At 36.1% G+C, this 20,469-nt stretch overlaps 1 protein-coding gene across 2 annotated transcripts in view; it reads left to right on the forward strand.

Annotated features, from left to right (window-relative positions):
- The window catches only part of UPF2 (UPF2 regulator of nonsense mediated mRNA decay), a 138,648-nt gene that overhangs the window by 38,921 nt on the left and 79,258 nt on the right, over positions 1–20,469 (forward strand). For both annotated transcript variants that reach the window (XM_049885059.1, XM_049885061.1), the window contains exons 7-8: positions 4,014–4,117; positions 11,298–11,383. In XM_049885059.1, coding sequence (XP_049741016.1) covers positions 4,014–4,117; positions 11,298–11,383 — 190 coding nt within the window. The remainder of the gene's footprint in view (positions 1–4,013; positions 4,118–11,297; positions 11,384–20,469) is intronic.

Here is a 20,469-nt window from a genome sequence, read left to right on the forward strand (position 1 = left end):
GCCCAGGCTTTTGTCCAGGCTTGTGTCATACCAGCTAGTGACATCACAGGAAAAAAGAGTTTCTTTTGCACTATCTGTATTTAAATATCCCAGGGCTCTCTGGCTAGTCCTATGTCATGCTTACCCCTGTGGCCAAGAGAAATAGCGTTATGCTATGCTTTAATTGACAGCACCTACTCCTTGTCAGGAAAGATCAGAAGTTACATCTGTTTTTTAGGGTCCTTGTCATTGTTGTTGCTATTAGCTGCTGTTGAGTTGAGTGAATTCTGACTCATGGCAACCCCACATGTGTCAGAGTAGAACTGTGCTTCGTAGGGTTTTTGAGTCTGTGATCTTTTGGAAGCAGATCGCCAGGCCTGTCTTCCGAGGTGCCCCTGGGTAGGTTTGAACTTCCAGCCTTTTGGCTGGTAGTTGCACACTTAACTGTCTGCACTAACCAAGGTCTTTTCTGCCCCCTATCAGAATCACGAGAAATGGGGGAGGCTTAGTTCTTCAAAGGAAAGGGTTGAGAGTACTGTTAACTGAAGAACATGGGGGAAGAATGCTGGACAGATAAAAATAACAGATTTACTCTAGGACTACATACATTTTTTGATTAAGATTTGTGTCTAATGCAAAAAGTTTGCCTTTTTGTAGTTGACATCTGAAACACTGAAGTACTTGGAGTTATGACTTTAGAAATTTCCAGTCTTTCTAGGATAATAATTTTTAAAAAATGCTAGTTTTTCATGAGTAAGAAAACAGCTCTAGATTATGTTTTCCAGATAAATGATAGTTGGATGGTTTTTCAAATTTAATTTTCATTTTTTAAAAATCGTATTGTGGTATATGTGTATATGATAAAACTTACTATCATAACCGTTTTTAAGTATACAATTCAGTGATCCTAATTACGTTAACCATGTTGGGCAACCATTATATTAAGAAATAGAACTCTCCATTATTCCCTTCTCCTGTCCCTGTTAACCACTAATCTACTTTCTGTCCTGAACTTGCCTACTGTAGATATTTTATATAAGTTGAACCATAACATTTGTTCTTTTGTGTTTGGTTTATTTCACTTAGTATAATGTTACCACGGTTCCTCCATGTTGTAGTATGTATCAGAACGTCATTCCTTTTTATGGCTGAATAATATTCCATTACATGAGTATACCACATCTTGTTTATTCATTCATCAGTTGATGGACATTTTGGTTGTTCCCACCTTTTGGCTATTGTGAATAATGCTGCTATGAACATTGGTGTATAAGTATCTGTTTGAATCCCTACGTTCAAGTTTTTTATGTATACCTAGGAGTGGAATTGCTGGGTCATATAGTAAGTCCGTGTTTAACTTTTTTTTTTTTTTAATTTTATTGTGCTTTAGGTGAAAGTTTGCAGTGCAGATTAGTTTCTCATTCCAAAAATGTATACACAGATTGTTTTGTGACATTAGTTGCAATCCCTACAATGTGTCAGCACTCTCCCTCTATTCCTTTACATCCAGGGTTCCCTACGTCTATTCGCCTCCAGTTTTCCTGTCCTGTCCTGCCTTCTCGTCTTTGCTTTTGGGCAGGTGTTGCCCATTTGATCCTATATACTTGATTGAACTAAGAAGCCCGTAAAAAACGTTGCCATTGAGTCGATCCCGACTCATAGCGACCCTGTAGGACAGAGTAGAACTGCCCCATAGGATTTCCAGGGAGCACTTGGTGGGTTCAAACTGCCGGACTTTTGGTTAGCAGGTGTAGCACTTAACCACTACGCCACCAGGATTTCCGAACTGAGAAGCACATTCCTCGTATGTGTTACTGTTTGTTTTATAGGCCAACCTAGTCTTTGGCTGCTTCAGTTCCAAATTAGCAGGGTGTCCAGGGGCAATAGACTAGGACTTAGTTTTAACTTTTTGAGGAACTGCCAAAGTGTTTTCCACAGTGGTTGTATGGTTTTACTTTCTCACCAGCCATGCAGTGAGATAAATCTAATTTCTCCACATCTTCACCAACAGTTGTTGTTTTCAGTTTTTTTGATTATAGCAGTCCTAGTGGGTCTGAAGTGGTATGTCATTATGGTTTTGATTTGCATTTCCCTAATGACCAGTGTCATTGAGCATCTTTGTATATGCTTACTGGCTGTATAATCTTCTTTGCTAAAACACCTATTCAAGTCCTTTGCCTGTTGTCTTAGTTATCTACTGCTGCTGTAACAGAAATACCACAAGTGAGTAGCTTTAAAAACAGGAGTTTATTTTCTCACTGTTTAGGAGGCTAGAAGTCTGAATTCAGAGTACTGGCTCCAGGGGAAGGCTTTCACTCTCTTTTGGCTTGGAGGAAGGTTGTTGTCTCTTTGAGCTCCTGCTCCTGGGTGAGCTTCATGTGGCTTGGCATCTCTCTTCCCCCATCTCTGCTTCTTTCACTTGCTTGTTTAATCTCTCTTATGCCTCAAAAGAGATTAATTTAAAGTACATCCTAATCTTGCCACATTAACATCACAAACCCAAGTCATTCACAAATGGCATTATAGCCACAGGCAGACAGTTAAGATTTACAACACATATTTTTGGGACATACAGTTCAATCCATAATACCCATTCTTTTGATTGGGTTGTCCTTTTGTTGTTTAGTTCTAAGAGTTCCTTATATATACTGGATATTAAACCTTTATCAGATATATGGTTCCCAAATATTTCCTCCCATTCTGTAGGTTGTATCTTGACTTTCTTGATAAAGTTCTTTGATGCCCAAAAGTTTTGAATTTTGAGGAAGTCCAATTTACCTATTTTATCTTTTAAGTGCTTTCTTTATAGAATGTGATTTTTACTTCAAAAAACTGATGGACAAAAGCAGTTTTTCAATCTTTTTGGTAACATCTGAGAATCCATTGTCAAAAACAAGGTATTGAAGCTTTACCCTGTTTTTTCTTCTAAGGGTTTTATGGTTTTAGTTCTTATGTTTACTGTATTTTTATGCAAATAACACACGCCTTCTGCGTTTGTCTGCCAGCTGCGCCCTCCCCCCATGAGGCACCCTCACAGGTGCTGCCATGCCAGTCCTCTTCCACATCTTGCTGTAAAAGAAATTAGCATAGTGCACCTATGAAAACACCTCGTGGGGGTAGGGCATGGCCAGTAAACAAACCAGAAGGCGTGTGTTATATTTATGTAAAATATGGTAGATCTTTGATTCATTTTGAGTTAATTTTTGTAGTGATGTGAGGTATGGGGTTCATCATTATTGTTTTGCACATTGAGATCCCATTGTCCCAGTACCATTTGTCTGAAGAGACCATTCTTTCCCTTTTGAATGTACTTGGCAGCCTTGTCAAAAAAATCAGTCAGCCATAGATGTATGGGTTTATTTCTGGACCTTCTTTTTATTGCATTTGGCTGTATATCTATCTGTATGCCAGTACCACACTGGTTTGGTTACTTTAACTTTTTGATATGTTTTGAAATCAGGAAGTATGAGTCCTCTAACTTTGTTCTTTCTCAAGATTGTTCTGGCTATTTGGGGCCCCTTGTATTTCCACATGAATTTGAGGATTGACTTTTCCATTTCTGCAAAAAAGACTGTAGGAGTTTTAATAGGGATTGCTTTGTATCTGTAGATTTCTTTGGATAGTATTGACATCTGAATTAATATTAAGTCTTCCAGTCCATAAACACGTCATGTCTTTCCATTTATTTAGTTCTTCTTTATTTTAGCAGTGTTTTATGATACGCAGTTACAAGTCTTTCACCTCTCTGGTTAAATTTACCGCTTGGTATTTTGTTGTATTAGAATTCTTTAGAATGAACTGTTTTCATGATTTCCTTTCAGATTGTTCATTGCTGGTTTATAGAAACAACTGGTTTTTGTGAGTTGACCTTAATACCCTGAAACTTTGCCTAATTTATTTATTGCTCTTGTAGCTTTCTTGTAGATTCTTTGGGATTTTATATATATTTTATATATCATATATTTGGATATCTTTATTCTCATATCTTCTCTTTGTATTTTTTTTAACCTATTTAAAAAACAATTTTATATTAGAACAAGAGGATGAAGAAGCCAGCACTGGATCTCATCTCAAGCTCATAGTAGATGCTTTCCTCCAGCAGTTGCCCAACTGTGTCAATCGAGATCTGATAGACAAGGTATGATTCTCTCTATGTAATTTTACTCTAGTACATCGACCTTGCAGGATTTCTGTAATTACAGTCCCAGTGGTTTCTAGACTATTTCCCATGAAATGAATTGTTGATTCAAATGGAGTCTTAAAAGGGAATCCAGTATAAACACAGATAAAATTAGAGCCAGTTCATAGATGGCAGTCATTGGGGATGGAGCTTGCTCTGGAATCCTTTTGGCTTGACACCTCTATCCTTCACATAGGAACCCTCCAGTTTGCAAAATACTGTTTAGAAATTCTTAAAGTAAGGTCTGTGGACCTCTGGTGGTTCCAGGACACTCTCAGGTGGTCTGTAGGATCAAAAGTCTTTTAATCATAACACTAAGATGTCTTTACCTTTTTTGCTGTTTTTGGCATTTACAAAAGTGATGGGTAAAATTGCTGGCATGGCATTTTAGCACGAATCAAGACAGTGGTACCAAACTATGGTAGTAGTCATTGTATTCTTCACTGCTCTGCATTTGCTGTTAAAAAAAAAAAAAAAGGCAATTTCACCCAAGAATCTCCTTGATGAATCAATAAAAATTAGTGATTTTATTACTAATCTTTGATAAAATGGGAAGTACACATAAAGCACTTCTCCTGCCTGAAGATTGTCTCAAGAAAAAAGCACTTGTGTAATAGTTGGAGCTGCAATCTGAAGTACGCACTTTCTTCATAGAATGTAATTTTTACCTGGAAGAACTGATGGACAAATTGTGGTTTTTCAGACTTGGGTATTTAGCAGACAATTTTCTAAAATGAACACAGCGAACCTGTCACTTCAAGGAAAACAACTAATAGTGTGTATTCCCAGTGATCACGTTTGAGTTTTCAATGAAAATTAGAATTTTGGAAAACTTATATCCATCAACTGTAAGTTTGACAGCTTCCCGATACCTCTCCAAAGAGACTTTATTGATGAGACTTTTCTGATGACATTGGTGGTAATATTAAAGACGTAATTTTTAAATATTATCTGCATAGCTCAGTGAACCAATATTTCCCAAACGACCACTACACAGTTTTACAAAATCATGCATGTATGTTAAAATCCATTAAAGTGCAAGACAGACAAATGCATTTTCATTTAGATTAAATTTAAGATTCTAACTTTAATGAGAAGTTTATTGATACAGTTTCAAATTCTAAATTGCAACTAACCCTTAAGACACTACCACTTTTTAACTTTTGGTGTGGTATCAAAAAGAATATCTACAGTCATTGTTAGGTGCCGTTGAGACTGTTCCAACTCATAACAACCCTGTGTACAACATAATAAAGCACTGTCCTGTCCTGTGCCATCTTCACAATTGTTACTATGTTTGAGCCCATTGTTGCAGCCACTGTGTCAGTCCATCGTGTTGAGGGTCTTCCTCTTTTTCGCTGATGCTTCTACTTTAACTAAGCATGATGCTGTCCTCATAACATGTCCAGAGCGTGTGAGGCGAATTCTAACCATCCTTGCTTCTGAGGAGCATTCTGGCTGTACTTCTTCTAAGACAGATTTGTTCGTTCCTCTGGCAGTCCATGGTATATTCACCATGTAGTCTTCACCAGTTCTTCCTCGTTCATTGTCCAGCTTTTGCATGTATATGAGGAGATTGAAAATACCATGGCGTGGGTCAGGCACACCTTAGTCCTGAGAATGACGTCTTTGCTTTTTTCATACTCGAAAGAGGTCTTTTGCATCAGATTTGCCCAGTGCAATATGTTGTTTGATTGGAATGCGCCATTTGATTTCTTGACTGCTGCATCCGTGGGCACTGATGAAATCCTTGACAACAGTCTGGTGTCACTGTACAGTATGATACACCTCCCTTTCCCAGCTACATGTACATGTGAAGCTGGATTTTCTTCATATACTTCATTCAAAACAACACGTTGCAACAGATCGAATGTATAAATAGACTTGAAAATATAGGTATCTTCTAAAACAGTGCTACTCTTTTCACTAAATTATTTTTTATTTTGAAAAACGGTTTTTTTTTTTTACGAAACATTAACAAGTAATAGATTATTGCTATTTTAAATGATTTACTATTTTTAAAATTTGTTTTAATTTCTTGTACACTAAATGCTAGTTGACATAACCCACGTAAACAAAGCTCTTTGGATCCTTAATAGTTTTTAGGAGTATAAAGGACTCTTGAGACCAAGAGTTTAAAAACCATTGCTTTAGAGCTTTCTCTGGTCACAGTGCACTGTAGTCTTTTGTCTTTTTTTTCATAATGCTTTGAGGGTCCCCTTAAAAAAGTTAGATTTTTTTCTACTTGTCACTTCTTCGGATAATTTAGATGTATTTCGGTACAGATACATGTAATCAAATAGACTTTAAACTGTACTTCCCAATTGACTTAGTTCTGGAGTGATTAGGTCATTGTTTACACACAAAAACAAAACAAAAAGGAAACCCTGGTGGTGTAGTGGTTAAGTGCTACGGCTGCGAACCAAAAGGTTGTTGGCAGTGTCATTGTTTAGTTTTCAAAAATTCAGTAAATACAGAATTTATTTCTGCTCTTTCAAGAGATAGTCTCCTTTTTCTTTCTTACATAGAATGTGACAGAAACCATCTCTTAATTGCTTGATTGTTTTTCTAATTTTTGGATTTGATCGAATCTGTCCCATGCTAAATGTCTATATATTCATTGGATATAAACAGAGCATGAAGGAAAAATACCTTGACATTCCTGCTCCACCCCTACACTACATTTTGAATGCTATCATAAAAGTTGAAGGTGGAAGGATTTCATTGGTTTTGTATACTAAACATTATTGTTATGAATTTCAGGTCATACTGTTGAAATGTATCCTCTAGGACTCAATATTTTTAAGAGTTGTTGCCAGCAGTGACCACATATTAAATTTTGAGTTATCTCTTTGAAGGCCAGATGAAAAATGGGGGGCCAGCTCGTCCTTTTGGACCCCAGTCAGTTCTCTGTGAATCAGCTTCCTTATGAAAGGAGTATCACCCATATATGTAGGCAGGGAAACCCTGATAGCATAGTGGTGAAGAGTTATGGCTGCTAACCAAAAGGTCGGCAGTTCTAATCCACGAGGCGCTCCTTGGAAACACTATGGGACAGTTCTACTCTGTTGTATAGGGTCGCTATGAGTTGGAATTGACTCGATGGCAATGGGTTTGATTTTTTTTGGTATGTTGGCAGAGGTCCAGATGGCATAACAGAGAAGAGAGTTTATGAAGTAGGTAGAAAAATCTGAGCATTTTTTGAATTCAATGATTATGTAGCTGTTAACCTTATGTCAAATTTTTAGCAACAAAAAGAGTTGTAAAACCAAATAGATTCTTAAAAAATATATATATATATATATAGTCTTAGAAATGACCTGGTCTTAGTCCCTCATTTTATGGCCGATAGGTTAAAAGACAGCCCTAAGATTGTAGAGGCAGAATCCTAAGATGATCTGGATATCTGATTTTATCTGTGTATATATTGTACTTATCTGTATACATGAATTCATCTATAGTTCTTACCATGTGGATTGACTGACTCCCCCTGCCCCCTAGTTTTAAGCCATCAAGCTTAAGTTGTATACCAAAGTAATAAAAGAATTTGCTTGCTTAGTCAACTTTGTGTTACTAGCATCAAGATTTTTTATGGGACTGTGAATATCAGTTCTTTTCCTCCAGTAGACTAAAGAAATAGGTATTACATTTTTAAAAACAAAATTACAAGTATGAAGCTAGGCAGTATGAAATTCCTCCTGTATTTCATTAGGCCTATATGAGTATTTTCCTAGATGTTAGTTCTTAAGCAGTAAATGTGACCATTCCCTTAGCAGGGACTCTGCAGTAAATTGTTTTTGTGGATATTCACTCTCAAGCAGTTCAGTTTTAGCTTTTCAGTTTTTAATGTGCTTGCATTTTCCTTTTCAGTCTCTCTGATTGTTTTTACCCATACATACCACATAACCCAAAGTGAAGTATTCTTTTAGGTAACTTCTGTGGGCAGTGTCATTCGTGGTGATGATTATTTCTTCATGAATTTGATTGATTATAGTTGATTGAATTTATTTTTACTTAATAAAGTAAAAAGTGACTTTTGAACTGTGTCTTTTGTTTATCTGAAACATGTTGAAACAAATTTTCAAAAAACTGCTTTTTGAGTTGTCCAACAGCAGTTGTAACCTAGGCAAAAGGACACCACCAAGGTTTGTGACTTTTGTTTCCATTCTTAGTAAATTCTTAAGTAGTCAAAGAATGTATATACATGTGAAACTTTAAAAAAAAAAATTTTTTCTCATTCAGTCAGGCAGTTTTACCACTCATGTAGTCTTTTATTCATTTATTCTACATATTAACTAAACCACATGCATGTACCAAGCAGTAACATGTATTACAAACTCCTCTGTAGAGAGTTTCTTGAACATTTATAGTATTTTTTGCATCCAGTTGGCCTTTGACTATTATGGTAAGAAAAGTATTTCCTTTTCTACTTTCATAAAATTCATTCAGTAGATTGTGCAAAGTAAGTATATATTTTAATGGATAATGTTCAAAAACAGTTACTGACATACATTTTATTTTTAGTCCGTTTGCTAATTTATGTTGAAAATAGGATATTATTAGCAGTTTGACATTTTTCTTAATATTGTCTTTCTCAAAAATGTTGATTTGAGAGTTTTTTTTGTGACCAACCCTGTAGCTATAGTCTGTAATTTTCAGGTTTTCTTTTTTATTCTTATTAGCTGTAATAACCTTTAATGTTATAAAATGTAAGTTTTAGTAACATTTATTGACCTCCCTGGGTGGCACAAATGATTAAACACTCTGCTGGTAACCACAAGGTTGGTGGTTCAAGTCCATTCAGAGGTCCCTTAGAAGAAAGGCCTAGCAATCTAGTTCAGAAAAATGAGCCATTGGAAACCCTATGGAGCCCAGTTCTATTCTGACACACATGGGGTTACCATGAGTCAGAATTGACTTGAGAGCAAACAGTTTAGTAACATTTGTTATACCCTTTTCAAAGCAGAAGAAAAAACTTAAAGACACATTTAGGTAAAAATTTATAGCTTAAGTTAATTTCTCATACAAAAACTTATACACATATTGTTATGTGACACTAGTTGCAATCCCTATAATGTGACAGCACGCTCCCCCTTTCCACCCCGGGTTTCCCGTGTCCATCCAACCAGGTTCTTTCCTTCCCTGCCTTCTCATCCTGTCTCCGCACAGGAGCCGCCCATTTGGTCTCCTGTATCTGCTTAAACTGAGAGTGGGCTTTGGGAATAGTTTTAGCTCTGGGTTAACAGAGCATCTGGGGGCCATGGCTTCAGGGATTCCTCCAGTCTCAGTCAGACCATTAAGTCTGGTCTTTTTTGTGAATTTGAGTTCTGCTCCATACTTTTCTCCCCCTCTGCTCCATCAGGGACTCTCTGTTGTGTTCCCTGTCAAGGCAGTCATTGGTGGTAGCTGGGCACCATCTAGTTCTCCTGGTCTCAGGCTGATGGAGTTTTTGGTTTATGTGGCCCTTTTGTCTCTTGGGGTAATACTTTCCTTGTGTCTTTGGTGTTCTTCATTCTTCTTTGCTTCAAATGCTTTGGGACCAATTGATGCATCTTAGATGGCCACTCACAAGCTTTTAAAACCCCAGATGCCACTCACCAAAGAGGAATGCAGAACATTTTCTTAATAAGCTTTGTTATGCCAGTTGACTTAGATGTTCCCTGAAACCATGGTCCTCAGACCCCAGCCTCAGCTACTCTATCCCGCAAGTGTTTGGTCGAGTTCAGGAAACTTCTTAGCTTTTGTTTTAGTCCAGTTGTGCTGACTTCTCCTGTATTGTGTGTTGTCCTTGCTTTCACCTAAGATAATTCTTGTCTACTATCTAGTTAGTGAATTCCCCTCTCTTTCCCTTCTCACCCTCATAACCATCAAAGTAGTTTTACCTTCTCCACTAATGTTGATGCAGAGTTCCAATCTTGGTGCATACTTTCAGTGTGAGTTACAGTTTCCCTGGAAGTATTCACCGAGATTGAAACTCCGAGTCATTAGTTTTGAATCTTATTACATGAGTTGTGAGAGAGGCAAAGATTATTCACAGGAACCTGTAACATTTCATCAGAAATTTTAATCAAATGGGAGCTATTTCAGTGTATCACTGTTCACTGTTTATTGAATAGTAGAAGTCTTTTACAGTTTAGGGAAATCTGAGAATGTTTTTTGTTTGATCCTCATATCTACGTAAGGATTGATATTAATGACAAACTGATCATGTGGACCTATGGAAAGAAAATATTTGAGATACTTAAAAGACTGATAATAGGTTATTCCCTTTTATAGTATAACTTAAACTTGTTGTTTTCTTAAACTAAATACACCAAAAATCTTTTAAAATTCTTTGGATATATATGCTTGTATTTTTAAAACACCGATTACTCATATTTTAGTTTTCCAGAGACTTTTCAGGACATATATCTTCCTGAATAGCTTTTTTATATTTATTCTAGATACTAAACATATTGATGAAATATTAGACATACTTTTCTTCTTAAAATATAAACAGTGGATTGCCATACTAAATAACAATTGTGGGTATTCATTTTACTCTTATGATGTGGTTTCTCTAGTTTCAGTTACCAAATCTGATTGTCAGCACCAAGCCATTGTAGTCAGTGTTGGGGTACATTTTATTCATACAGGTTCCTATGAATAATGTTTGCTTCTCTGTCATACCTAGTTATCTTTATTTCTTTTGATTATTCTTACTAGCATTAGTAATTATTTTGGCTCCTCGTTAATATTCTTACTACTTTCTAGTTCACCAGTAAACTTTCCTAATATTAACATTGATTTATGTGATTTTAATGAGACCAAAGGCATTGATTGCATTTTTCATAAAATTATTTGCCAAACATCTCGTGGTAAATCTTTATGATACCCACTTGAAATTCCATTCCCAATTCTAGGTTGCAAGTAAAAAGCTTTATGAAGCGTTTATTTTTAATTATGTAAAGGGAGAGGACTTTAAGCCTAGTCATCTTTTAGTTTAGCATGTTTATGATAGTAGTGTCTTACAACCATTTTGAAATGTTTAGGAACAAGTAGAAATCCATTATAGTAGGCAGAGTTTCTGCTTTCAGTAGCTAAATTGAGGCTGTTTTTTTTTTTCTTAGAGAAAAAAAGTTTGCTTTTTCTCCTATAGGCAGCAATGGATTTTTGCATGAACATGAACACAAAAGCAAATAGGAAGAAGCTGGTACGAGCACTCTTCATAGTTCCTAGACAGAGGTACGTATTTATTAAAAAGAGTGATTTGTTCATTTTTTTTCTTCTGCAGTGATGGTTTTAAGACCAAAGTTCTCATTTAATTATCTCTTTAAATAGTATTTGTCTTTTGATTTTTAATCAACAGCCATCCATCCCATTATTAGCATATTTTCTAAAGCTTGGTTCTCACTGATTTTTGTTAGCTGTAATGGAAGTATTTCCTCATGATGCTTACCTGTTATTTTAAGAGAAAATGTTTAATAATAATAATAACTTAATAATTGCTAGAAGAAATTGATTTACCTTTTTGCCTCTGAGGAGAAAAAGTAATAAACGGTATGTACATTTTTTGGAGAGTTTTTATTTTGTGTAAAGGTCAGACTAATTCAGTAGTACCGTATCTAATTCTTGCAGTTGTGTTTAAATGAAAATTTTCAAGTTACGTGGGTGATTTTGATAGTTGGGCTAAGATAGCCTGCTCAGAGATTCATTGAACAGAACTTGAAGTCACAGTAGTGATTTTGTTGCTGGTAATTCAGGAAGCATATTCAGTTGCATTTCGCTTTCAGAGAATTCCAGTGCTCTTTACTCCACTGCGTTAAAATCCCTGCTTTACCTGCAAATTTCAGAATCACTCATAGACTGTTGACCTTGGAAACCTGGAGGAGATTGAAGAGATTAACCTAGAAATTTTTCTATTTATTCAGTGATTAATTAAACATTTTTTTAACTGTTAGGATGATGACATACAATTCAGCTAAGATACTTTCCCCAAAAAGTGAGGATTTTGAGGGATTTCACTGAAGATTTTTTTCAGCAAAATTTTTATTTGGTCCATATAAATGAAGTTCTATTGTATTAGTTTTCACTTCAAAAGTAAACTGAGAATGCTTTTTATTTACTAAAACTAATGATATCTTAATAATGGTAAGGTTTCTCAGTGAAGCCAAATCAGTACTTTCATCTTTTATATTAGTTTTTATATCTTAATCACAACATTAATGTGAGCATTGATTTTTCATTTTAGTGAGATGAGAGGGAATTATCTAGGTGAGAAATATGACACATGGATGAATATGTTTACATTGTAGGCTTGTATACTGCATTAAGTTACACCCTTACTTTATGTACAACTAAGAAAATATTATTGCCAATTAATTTCAAGGCTTTGTGAGACACATTCCATTTTCATGTATGTGAAAATGGGAAAAAGTGTATACCTTGGATTGATGGAAATAAAATTTTTTTTTCTTTAGTACCCTGATCTAATTTTTTTTCAGGTGATTCTTTTCTTTACCTTCTACAACGGAATGTTTACTTTTATATTACCCTCCTATTCATTTGAATGAAGAAACTCATAGTAACAATTAACTTATTTTTATTCTGTTATCATTATTAGCATATTTATAACATGGAATAAAGCAAAGTTAGCAAAAATAAAAGGCTCAATTAACAAAAGAAACCATGCAGTAATGTTTAAATAGTCTACTTATAACAGAGCATCTTCACTCCCTGTATTCCTCTTCTACCCTACTTCACAACCAACCTAAAAAAAACAACCCTCAAAAACTGTGTACTATTATTTGGTGTTATGCCAGTGATATCCTTTATAGGTGAGTTCATCTGCCTAGCCCAGCAGATGAAAAGCTGCAAATTAAAAGCAGTTGCAATCTGCTAGAAACATAGACTTGAAAGCAGTAGGAAGTGACAATTCGTGGTATGAGAGGAGGGAAAAAGTATTTTAAAAAAGAAATGGAAGTACTTAAAATGTATTCTTGAGCCATGAGGAAAAGACCACAGTCTTATATACCTAAAATGTATAAATAAAATTTAGATTATTGGGAAAAATTATGTTCTAAAATTTATTCATTCATTAAATAACATTCATTAAGGGTCCACTGGGTGCCAAGTACTGTGATTAGTGCTAGGGATACAGTGGTGAATAAGACAGGCTTGGCTCTTGTATGCAATTCGGAGAAGAAGAGAGATAAGTAATTCTAAGTGCAGCTACCACGAAAAGAAGCACAGCATACTCTGGAGTCTGTAGCAGGTGAAACTAATTGATTTAATTGGGGAGGTCAGAGAAGATTTCCTGGAATGAGGTTCCTTTAACCTCAGTCCTGAGGAAGGAGTTAGCTGGACTAGGAATGGGTGATGAATGTAGAGAGAACATTTTTGATAGAGGCAATAGCGTGTGTGAAGTGTCAGAGGCAGGAAAGATCATGGCATCAAACTATTGCAAAAACCTCTTTCTTGGTCTCCTTAGACATTGCCCACAGGACTGCAAGCTTCAGGAAAGAGGACATATATACCTCTTTATCCCCAGCACTTAGTACAGTGCCTGATAACCAAAATCTGTTGCCATCAAGTCAATTGCGACTCATAGCAACCCTATGGGACAGAGTAGAACTGCCCCACAGGGTTTCCAAGGAGCAGCTGGTGGATTTGAACTGCCGACCTTTTGGCTAGCAGCTGAGCTCTTAAGCACTGCACCACCAGGACTCTTTAGTGCCTGCTAGGTGATGAAATTATATAACATAGTTTTTAATGCTAGTTTTCAACTTTTTCCGCCTCAATTCTAGCTACTCTTCCACTTGAAAATCCTTATATACAATGATTTCTTGGGTATTTGCTCTCTCTCCTTCCATGCCTCTGCTTCCTACTTGGTTTGAGATAGCCTTTATTTTTCACTGAAAATCTCCGATTCACACTTCAAGTCTTGTTCACACTTTAAGTCTTAGCCTAGGAGCTGCCTTCTCTGAAAAACCTTCTTTATTTCCCTTATTAGATAAAGGTGCTTTTTTATATCACTTTGACCGTATGTCTTCATATGAAGAATTGTGCACTTTATATCCCACTTGTGGGTTTGCTGTATTCCTACCAAACTATAAAACCTGAAAGCTGTCTGAGAAGGAGGACCGTATCCCTACCAAACTATAAAAATTACACAATTTTGGAGAGGGAGAACTGTGTGTTTTCAGATTGTGTATCTCTAGCACCAAGCATATTTGTATTTGGCACACAGTACATATTTGAAAATATTTGATGAATTAATTTATTTTAAAAATAGGTAACATATTCACATGGCTAAAAACCCCGGAAGTATAAAACATTATCGTTGTTAGCTGCTGTCGAGTCGGTTCCAACTCACAGAGACCCTGTGTACAACGGAATGAAACACTGCCTGGTCCTGTGCCATCCTCACAGTTGTTGCTGTGTGTGAGCCCATTGTTGCAGCCACTGTGTCAGTCCATCTCTTTGAGGGTCTTCCTCTTTTTTACTGACCCTTTACATTACCATGAAATGCTGGTGGCAAAGTGGTTAAGAGCTATGGCTGCTAACCAGAAAGGTCAGCAGTTCGAATCCATCAGGAGCTCCTTGGAAACCCTAGGAGGCCGTTCTGCTCTGTCCTATAGGGTCGCAATGAGTTGGAATCAACCGAGTGGCAGCGGGTTTTTTTGTCTTTTGTTTGTTTGTTTGTTTTTTACCTTACCGACATGATGGCCTTCTCCAGGGACTGTTCCCTCCTGATAACATGGGCAAATTATGTGAGACAAAGTCTCACCATCCTTATTTCCAGGGAGCACCCTGGCTGTACTTCTTCCAATACACATTTGTTCTTTCTTCTGGCAGTCCATGGTATATTCAATATCCTTCACCAACGCTGCAGTTCAAAGGCATCAATTCTTCTTTGGTCTTCCTTATTCATTGTCCAGCTTTTGTGTGCAGATGAGGTGATTGAAAGTACCATGGCTTGGGTCAGGTGCACCTTAGTCCCCAAAGTGACATCTTTTTTTCCCAGAACTTTAAAACTTAAAAACATTTTGCTTTTTGTCACTTTAGAACATTACATGGTGAAAAGTATCTTTCCAATCCTGTCTCCCCATCTACCCAGTTTCTGTTCCTCCAAACAGGAAATCACTGTCTTGTCACAGTCTTTGTTCTCCTGTATCCTTCCAAAGACTTTTTTTTTTAACATGTACAAGAAAATACAATTATAGATTCTTATATTTTCTTTTTATTACACAAAGGGCAGCGTATTATATGTATTGTTCCGAACTTTACATTTTTCACTTAACAGTCTATCTTGGATGTCTCTTCATATCAGTACGTAAAGAATTCCCTTGTTCTTTTAAAGCTGTGGTGTTTCCTTTTATGAATGTAATTTGTTTAACCATTTCAGACATTCTAATCTCTTACTATTACAAAAAAAAAAGAAATTACAAACAGTGCCATATTTATACATCCTCCTTTTTTTTTTTTTGGTCTCTTGATTTTATTAGATAATGGTTTGTCTATTTGACTTTTTTTTTCACCAGAAAACCAGCTTTTAGGTTGGTTGATTATTTATGCTCCTGTTTCACTATTACTCATTATTTTTGGATTTTATCTTTAAAAAAAAATTTTTTTTTTTTCATTTATTTTGTTCCTTTTCTGAGCATAGTTTTAGCAAGGTCTCTTAGTTGTGATGTGATATTTCTACTTTTGTTTTAGAAATTTTGCAATTTTAGTTTATTTCCTTTGTGACCCAAGAGTTGTTTGTGTGAGTTTTGAAATTTTCAGTTGGGGGGCTTTTTTTCTTTCTGAGTTTGTTGACAGTCCATACTTTTATTGAATTGTAAGTAGAGAATGCTGTTATTTTTACTTTTTGGAATTCTCTGTAGTTTCCTTCATGGCTTTATATTGTCAGTTTTCATGGACATTAAAACAAAAGGCATATTCTTTGTTAAATGTATTGACCAGCTCTATATATTATTATTAAGTTAACAGTTTTATTAAGGCCTTCAATTTCCTTTTTTAGTCCACTTGCTTAGGAATCATGGATTGATAGAAGTAAATTAATGACTGCTGAGCCCACCAAGAAACAAACCCATTGCTGTCGAGTCGATTCCGACTCCTGGTGACCCTACAGGACAAAGTAGAATTGCCCCATAGGGTTTCCAAAGAGCGGCTGGTAGATTGGAACTGCTGACCTTTTGGTTAGCAGCCAAGCTCTTAACCACGGCGCCACCAGGGCTCCAGTGACTGCTACTGCTGCTTATTCATTTCTACCATGATTTTAGCTTCCTGAATGTTGCTGTTGTGTTTGGTGTACCACTTATCCTTATGAAGTGTTGTTCGTCTTACTTAATACTTTTTGGCCTCAATTCTACCATAAATGATCTTAAGATTTGTTTATAATCATTAGCTTTTTATTTCTGTATTAAGTTATCTTATTGAAACAACACAGGAAATATTCATTATGGTTTGGCTGGTAGAGGACAGTGTTGATGGATGTAATTTATATGTAGCTTTTACTTTTACTGATATTTCTATATTTTATGTAAATCTTAATCAGTTGAATTGTATCAAAATTGCAAATTTGTGTAAGAGTAGATTTCTGATTTTTTTTCATTTCTAGTGTTAATAGTGTACTCTCTGTAACCTTTTCTAAATCAACAAAATAAATATCTGTGTTTAAATAAAATTCTCAGTCTTTTTAATGTTCCTTATTGATTTGGAAGGCCTAAGCCTCTGTTTTCAAATCTGTAAAATGGGGTATTAAGGAGAGAGTTGGACCAAATTGATGTTTCCTGGTTGGCTGTATATATTTATTGATCTGAAAAACATTTAATTTTGAAGATCTTCTTTTGTCTTTAACCCTCACATGTCATTTTACCCTACTAGCAAGACGTGGAAGAAAGGGGCTTGGTCCTTGGGAGGCTGGGGTAGAAAGATAAGAGTCAAGTGCCAGTAAGTCCCCTGTCATTCTGCAGGTTTCTCATCCCCCTCCGTCCAGCCCCCATTGCTCATAAACCTTCCTCTATCTTTTGAGTAATAGAGATGACAGCCTTCAAGGGAAGGGGCAAAGAGGGAGGGAGAGCAGGAGGGTTGGGTTTAGAGGGAGTATTCACCTGATAGCCAGTTAGGAGGTATTAAGAGAAGCAAGTAAGTCTTTGAACCCTCTGGATTTAGCAGCAAGGTAGGCCACTTTGGAGAAAGAGGGGCAAGGAAATACTTTTTATCACCTTCCTTTAGCACCCTAGCCTTACTGGGCACAGTGGTTAAGTGCTATAGCAGTTAACCAAAAGGTAGTTAACCAAAAGTTCGGATCATCAGCTGATCCTTGGAAACCCTGTAGGGCAGTTCTGCACTGTCCTATAGGGTTGCTATGAGTCGGAATTGATTTGCTGGCAACAGGTTTGTTTGTTTGTTTATTAACTTTTATTAAGCTTCAAGTGAACGTTTACTGTTTGTTTTGTTTTTAAACAGCCGTCTAGATTCCTTAGTACTCCTTCCGTAAAGCTGCACCTCTGTCTTTCTGTGACATTCTGCTCCCCCCATCCAACCCTCCTTATTTTTTCTATGGCTAGAATCCCCTCTTCCATCCATCCAACCCATCCAGTCCGAGCTGACAAAAAATGTAGTAACAAAACAATAATTAATTACTTAATACTTATTTGAGTACCTGCAACATGAGGCCCCAAAGGTATATATGTTTATAGCCCATGGTAGAAAATTCAGCTGTTTTACCTGGTCTGTATAGTTTGGTTTAGGAAAGATTGAACTAGAAAACTCTTAAGGTTCTTTGTAATTCTTTTTTTTTTTAATTGGCTTTATTGAGATATAATTCACATCAGACAGCTCACCCATTTAAAGCATACAATTTAGTGATTTTTAGTATATTTATAGGGTTGTGCAACCATTACCACGATCTAATTTTAGAACATTTTTGTTCCCCCTAAAAGAAGCCCTGTATTTCTTGGTGGTCAATATATTTCCTCCTTTCCTGAGAGGAGACCTCCCACCCCGACCCAAAACAACCACTAGTCATCTTTCTGTGTCTATAAAATGTTCTATTCTGGACATTTCATATATATGGAATCATACAATATTTGTGTTTGTGTGTCTAAGCTTCTTTGGTTTCAAGGTTCATCCATGTTGTAGCATGTATCCTTTTTATGGCAGAATAGTGTTCTGTTGCCTAGATACACCACATTTTGTTTATCCATTTATCTTCGAGGAGCACTTGGGTTGTTTCCACTTTTGGGCTGTTATGAATAATGCTGCTAAAAATATTAGTGTACAAGTTTTGATGTGGACGTGTGTTTTGAGTTATCTTAGATATATAGCTAGGAGTGGAATTGCTGGGTCATATGTAACTTGATGTTTTAACTTTTTGTGGAACTGCCAAAATGTTTTCCCCAGTGGCTGCAACATTTACCTTCCCATCAGCAACTTTTGAGGGCTCGTTTCTCCACAGCCTTGCTAATACTAGTTACTGTCCAATTTTTTTTTTTTTTTTGTAGCCATCTGAGTATATGTGAAGTGATAGCTTATCATGGCTTTGATTTGCATTTCCCTGTTAAGAGCTCAGGCTGCTGATCAAAAGATCAGCAGCTCAAATCTACCAGTCACTTATTGGCAACTCTATGGGGGCAGCTCTGCTCTGTCCTATAGTGTCATTATGAGTCGGAATTGACCATGCACACAACCACAATGACTGTGATGTTGAGCATCATTTTATGTGTTTATTGGCCATTTTCTTTGAAGAAATGTGTGTTCAAGTCCTTTGCCTCCTTTTTTTCTATTTTCCAATTTTTTTTATTGTTGAAAATGTATAAGATTGGCCAATTCAGCATTTCTCATGTATACAGTTTAGTGACTGCAGTTATGTTAATCATATTATGTAACTATCACAAGTATCCATTGCCAAATTTTCCATCACTGTAAACAAAAACTCAGTGCTTCCTAAACAATATTCCCCCTCTCTCCCTCCTTCCCACCACTGTTAACCACTAATAAACTATGGTCTGTATACACTTGCCTACTCTAGATATTTCATATGGGTGAGATCCTGCAATATTTGCCCTTTTGTGACTGACTTACTTCACTAAGCATAATTATGCAGGGTTCATCCACGTTGCAGCAGGTATCAGGATTTCATTTCTCTTTATGGCTGAGCAGTGGAATATTCCATTGTGTGACTGTTGATGGACATTTAAGTTGTTTCTACCTTTTGCTATTGTGAATAGCCTGTATTCCCTTTTTAGTTGGTTTATTTGTATTTTTGTTATTAGTTGTAAGAGTTCTTTATATATTCTGGGTACGGATATATAACTTGCAGATACTTTCATCCATTCTGTGAGTTGTCTTTTCACTTCCTTGATGATGTCATTTGCAGCACAAAAGTTTTAAAATTTGATATAGTCAATCTTTACAATTCTAAAGGCCTGATCTAAAGCAGTGTTTTAACTTCCAGTGGTTTTCTTTCTTTAATTAAGTAGTGGTTTAAAAAGTCTCAAAAGGCTATATCTCTCATTCTCTTAATTTGAAGGACTGCGCAGAAATCGAATCTATTAGAAATCCCTTAATTAGATATTTGCATATAATCTTAGAGATAATTTAAAATATAGCCACACACATACACACAATCATTGAAATTTCACATAGAAGTGTATACTTCTTAGGTATAAATATGTATCCATTACCCGGATCAATATACAGAACATGCCTAGCACCTCAGAAGGCCACGTCACCGTGGCAAAATTTTCAACCTAAAGTCACTCAGAATCAAGGAAAGTACCTAACAGTCTTTTAGTTTCTTGTCTTAAATAAAGGTTAGCCTGGTATTGGTTTTAGTGACTTTGAAACCATATGCATTTAAAAAAAAAGAAAAAAAAATGCATTTAGCCAGGTTTTAATAGGCGGATGTTCAGAATCTCTTTAGATTAATATAAACAGAATACTCTTCACATGTGAAGTGCTTCGTTTAATTCTTAAACAGCTTTTCATGATCCAGCTTTTATGAGAGTTTACTAGAGTTTTTGTGAGGGACTGTTCTAAATTAGACCTCTTACCTCTCACTGAATTTGGATCTATGAAAGAATTTTTTTGGTAGCTATTAGTGCATTATGCCACTTGATGGTGCTGTTGCATTGGAACATCAATATTGTGAAAAAAGTTATCAGGGCATTTTAGTTGTCGATTTCAGAGTAAATGACCGTAATCTTTTGTTTATTATATTTCATCTTTTTGGCATCATTTTCTCCTTTAGTGTTTCCTATGAAGAAAATCCCTTGTATTCTTTAATTCAACTGTGACCGTGTTTTTCAACGTTCTTTTTT

The sequence above is a fragment of the Elephas maximus genome, chromosome 4, assembly GCF_024166365.1.
Source record: "Elephas maximus indicus isolate mEleMax1 chromosome 4, mEleMax1 primary haplotype, whole genome shotgun sequence".
NCBI lineage: Eukaryota > Metazoa > Chordata > Mammalia > Proboscidea > Elephantidae > Elephas > Elephas maximus.